General features: G+C 41.9%; 1 protein-coding gene across 2 annotated transcripts in view; it reads left to right on the top strand.

Annotated features, from left to right (window-relative positions):
- IGSF5 (immunoglobulin superfamily member 5) overlaps positions 1-2,842 on the top strand; it is a 42,021-nt gene extending 39,179 nt beyond the window's left edge. For both annotated transcript variants that reach the window (XM_023519588.1, XM_003800647.3), the window contains one exon: positions 1,825-2,842. In XM_023519588.1, coding sequence (XP_023375356.1) covers positions 1,825-1,920 — 96 coding nt within the window. In that variant the 3' untranslated portion in view covers positions 1,921-2,842. The remainder of the gene's footprint in view (positions 1-1,824) is intronic.
- Positions 2,843-3,607: the final 765 nt, after the last annotated feature.

Genomic DNA, 3,607 nt, shown 5'->3' with positions numbered 1-3,607 from the left:
GATCAGCGCTCAGGGAGAGGCCTCACGGTGGAGCTGGGATCAGCGCTCAGGGAGAGGCCTCACGGTGGAGCTGAGATCAGGCTCAGGGAGAGGCCTCAACACCATGTCTGCATCCATGTAGTGCCACCATGGGGACACTTTTTTAAACCTCTCATTGTTCAGAGGGGTCCTAAAACATATGGTATTCAATATAGATGAAAGAAATAGGATTTGAAGATGTAGAGACCTCAGAGTATGCATTAAATAGTAAGAAGTATTGGAAGGAACAAAAGAGATGGATTTTCAAAACTGACATATACAAAAATGTGACACTTTTCTGATTATTTCTATTATGACTGAATCTATACTTAGGATATGTAACACTGGTATTATTTTTCTGGTATTGGTGAAATAGAGGTCAGGTGTGACAGCAGGTAGAATAAACCAGGATGAAGCCAAAACATAAAATTAGAAATTCTTATTTCTAAATTACAATCAGTGAATGGAAAAGGCAAACTTTGAAAATTTTTAAAAATAATTTAATCACTATTTATTTATTTGAAATAGAGTGTCACTCTGTTGCCCAGGCTAGAGTGCCATGGCATCATCATAGCTCACAGTAATCTCAAATTCCTGTGTTCAAGTGATCCTCCTGACTCAGCCTCCCAGAGAGCTGGGACTACAGGCATGAGCTGCTGAGACTGGCCAGCTTTTTAAATTTTTATATGAAGCCATGGATTTTGCAAATGTTTTGTATCTTGATGAATATTTAAAACGAACAATTCTCCTTTCTTCTCCTCCCATGGCCAAACTCGCTGTTCGTCCCTTTTTCTGGTTATTTTAGGATTCTTGGTCTCTTATCAGTTTTGGTCATTTGAATAACGTGAAACGGGGAGAGCCGTCCCCAACACACTGCCCCATTGAGAGGAACAGGAATACACTCTTGATGAGTTTAGAAACATCAAGACGATTGTGCAACCCAGCAGTGAAAACAAGAGCAAACAACAGTAGAAATCTCAAGCATTTTCACAGCAGAAGGCGTAATTCTTACAGCGCATTGCTGAAATAGTTCCACCAGCCATCCGGTTTCCTTTGTGTTAAAACCACGAGCCAGAGTGATTCTATCCTCCAGACTCACGAACATTCTGTTGCCATGTGAATAATTTATCAGGCCCAGTTGCATTATTGAAGATGTTAAATGCAGCTACTGTGGCCTGGAATCTGAGCGGGCATTCTCAGGACTGGCAGGATGAACGTGTTGCACACATTTTAATAGGGCAATATTATCATTCCGGCGCTGGCCCCTCCCAAGGGTTACATGGCTTGTTTGGGATGAACTCTGTGAATGAGACCGGCAGAGACTCCGTTCCTTCCTGAGAGGATCAAGTGTCAGAACTGCTGAAGACAGATGGGCGATCTGTCTGGAGCCAGTGCTTTAATTTTGCCCCCTCCTCTAGAAGGAATGTATGTTATTTTTAAAAGTTTAGAAACATTTATTTTCATTAAAAGATCTAGTTAGTAAAGCAAGACATTCCACAGGAAAATTGAAAATGAAACAGTGAATCTTCTCAGTAATTTGCCTTCATGAAAACAAATATTGGACTCTGAGAATTTGTGTGCTCCGGAGGCACCGAACATGGAGAACTTCTACAGTGACTGTTATTGGGAATAAAGAAATAGAGGAAGGACATGTTTTTAATATTTTTGCTCCTCTTTGCCCCTTAATTTCATCTTAACTCATGTTAATTTTGTCTAAACTCATGAGCGAAGCAACCTTCTCAAGCCAGCATTTTACAGTGACCTCAACCAACAAAACTGACCTTTTCTTTTCCCCTGTGTTGCCAGGAAATTGACATGCAGCGGTCGGGTCCAGCAAGCCACCCACAGGTTCTGTTTCATCTGTCCAGTCCGAAGAAGGTCAGGAATGTAACCCTCGTGTAGTGAAGGCTTCCCGGGGCGCCGCTGTGCACCTGGCTGGTGATTTACAACACAGGGGCGCCATCATTCCTCTCTGTCCTGGGACCGGGCTCCAGCTTTGCCGACATTACCTGAAGGGCCGTGTCAGAGGCATGGGAACTGATATTTTCTGGCAAGAGAGAAAGAATTGATTTCTCCAGATTGCAAAGTAGAGGTTGATTTTTAAGACATTTCCAGGTTTTGGTGAATGTCACCAAGTTACTAAGACTGAGCAGCAAATTTATCAGGAAGCCATTTCTCATTACTCACAACTTCCACTCGCCAATCCCATAAATGGTGGGTAAGTCCACGATCTGCCAGGACTTTTAAAACGGTTCTATTATCTCAAATCATATTAAGATGATATTCGTGTATGTTTAATATGTAGGGGTAACATTGCATATTATCACTGAAATAAGGGGATGAAACTCAGGGTCAATCAGAAATCTAAAATTGACTGGGAAATCGGAGGTCCACAGGTTAAAGAGAGATTCCATTCTGACTCTGATGCACCGGGGCCTGAGTGTCTCAGGGTTGAGTATTTACACGAAGACGCTCACTTTCATCAGCTTCCTGTCAGGCTCCTTCTCGTCTCCTCAAATGAATTAAAGGTGACGATGCTTTGTGGGGATGTCCCTCATAGACCACAAACACCACGGAAAGAGCTGGAGATGGCACTGTGTTCTCTAATGAATAAAAAAGAAAACACCAGACACTGAGTCTTGCCTTTCTTAGCTCTTTCTGTTCAGAGAGCAGTTTAGAGAATCAGGCATTTCCAGGAAGGACACCAGGAGGCTTCTCCAGAGAACCATCCCACCCTCGTGTCTGTCTTTGCCTCCTGACCTTTGCCCCATTTAGAGTTAGTGTGGATGTTCTTATGAAGAATAAAATTGCTGACTTCTCCAAATATGTTTCTTTCTCCATGTAGATAGACGCTGTACATTTTGCTGTCCATCCAACCCTTTCATATTTAACCTAGGGGCAGGACTGAGTATTATTGTTATTTTTTAAAATTAAGTTCTGAGTATTATTTGACTGAGCTCTGAACTGGTTGGTACAGATTTCTATGCTGAGTAGTAATTACCAAGTGTTTTGAATCCCTCATGCCCAACCATGCTATTGCTAAAGTAGTATTTGACTTTTAAAATGTGTCAAGATTTTAGTGAGTTCTTTAAAATTACTAAGTAGAAGCTGCAAATTTATCATGATGATGTTTCTCATCCGTCAACACTCCTCACTAATCGAATGTTTGGTAGACAAGTTCCTACACTACCATGATTCATAAGGTACTTTTATTATCTGAAACCACATCCTATCCCTCCCCGGACCTTTTCCTGTGACCCACAGCTGACTCAGGAGAGTTTTCTGGCTCAGCATGGGGCTGTGGTGGGCATCTGTTTTGACTGGCTGACCTCAGTGTCCATTCTGGCTTGGCACTTGGCATGCAGTATCTATTTTGTATGAGCAGTGTTCATGCCTTAATGATTGTCATATATTTTGAATATCACTAGTGTTTAGAGGGCGTGAAGAAAAGTTCTCTCTTCTTTGACTGTGTCCCGGATGTGAGCAAATTGGCTGCCTGTTTTCTTGGGAATGGAACTGCAATGCACAATCTCAAAATCTGTAAATATTGCTATATCACTTTTCCAAGAGTCCTTTCGATGGAAAAGAT

The sequence above is a fragment of the Otolemur garnettii genome, unplaced genomic scaffold (assembly GCF_000181295.1).
Source record: "Otolemur garnettii isolate 467f Iridium unplaced genomic scaffold, OtoGar3 scaffold00180, whole genome shotgun sequence".
NCBI lineage: Eukaryota > Metazoa > Chordata > Mammalia > Primates > Galagidae > Otolemur > Otolemur garnettii.
The sequence above is the reverse complement of the archived record's forward strand: the minus strand, read 5'-3'. Positions and strand labels throughout refer to the sequence as shown.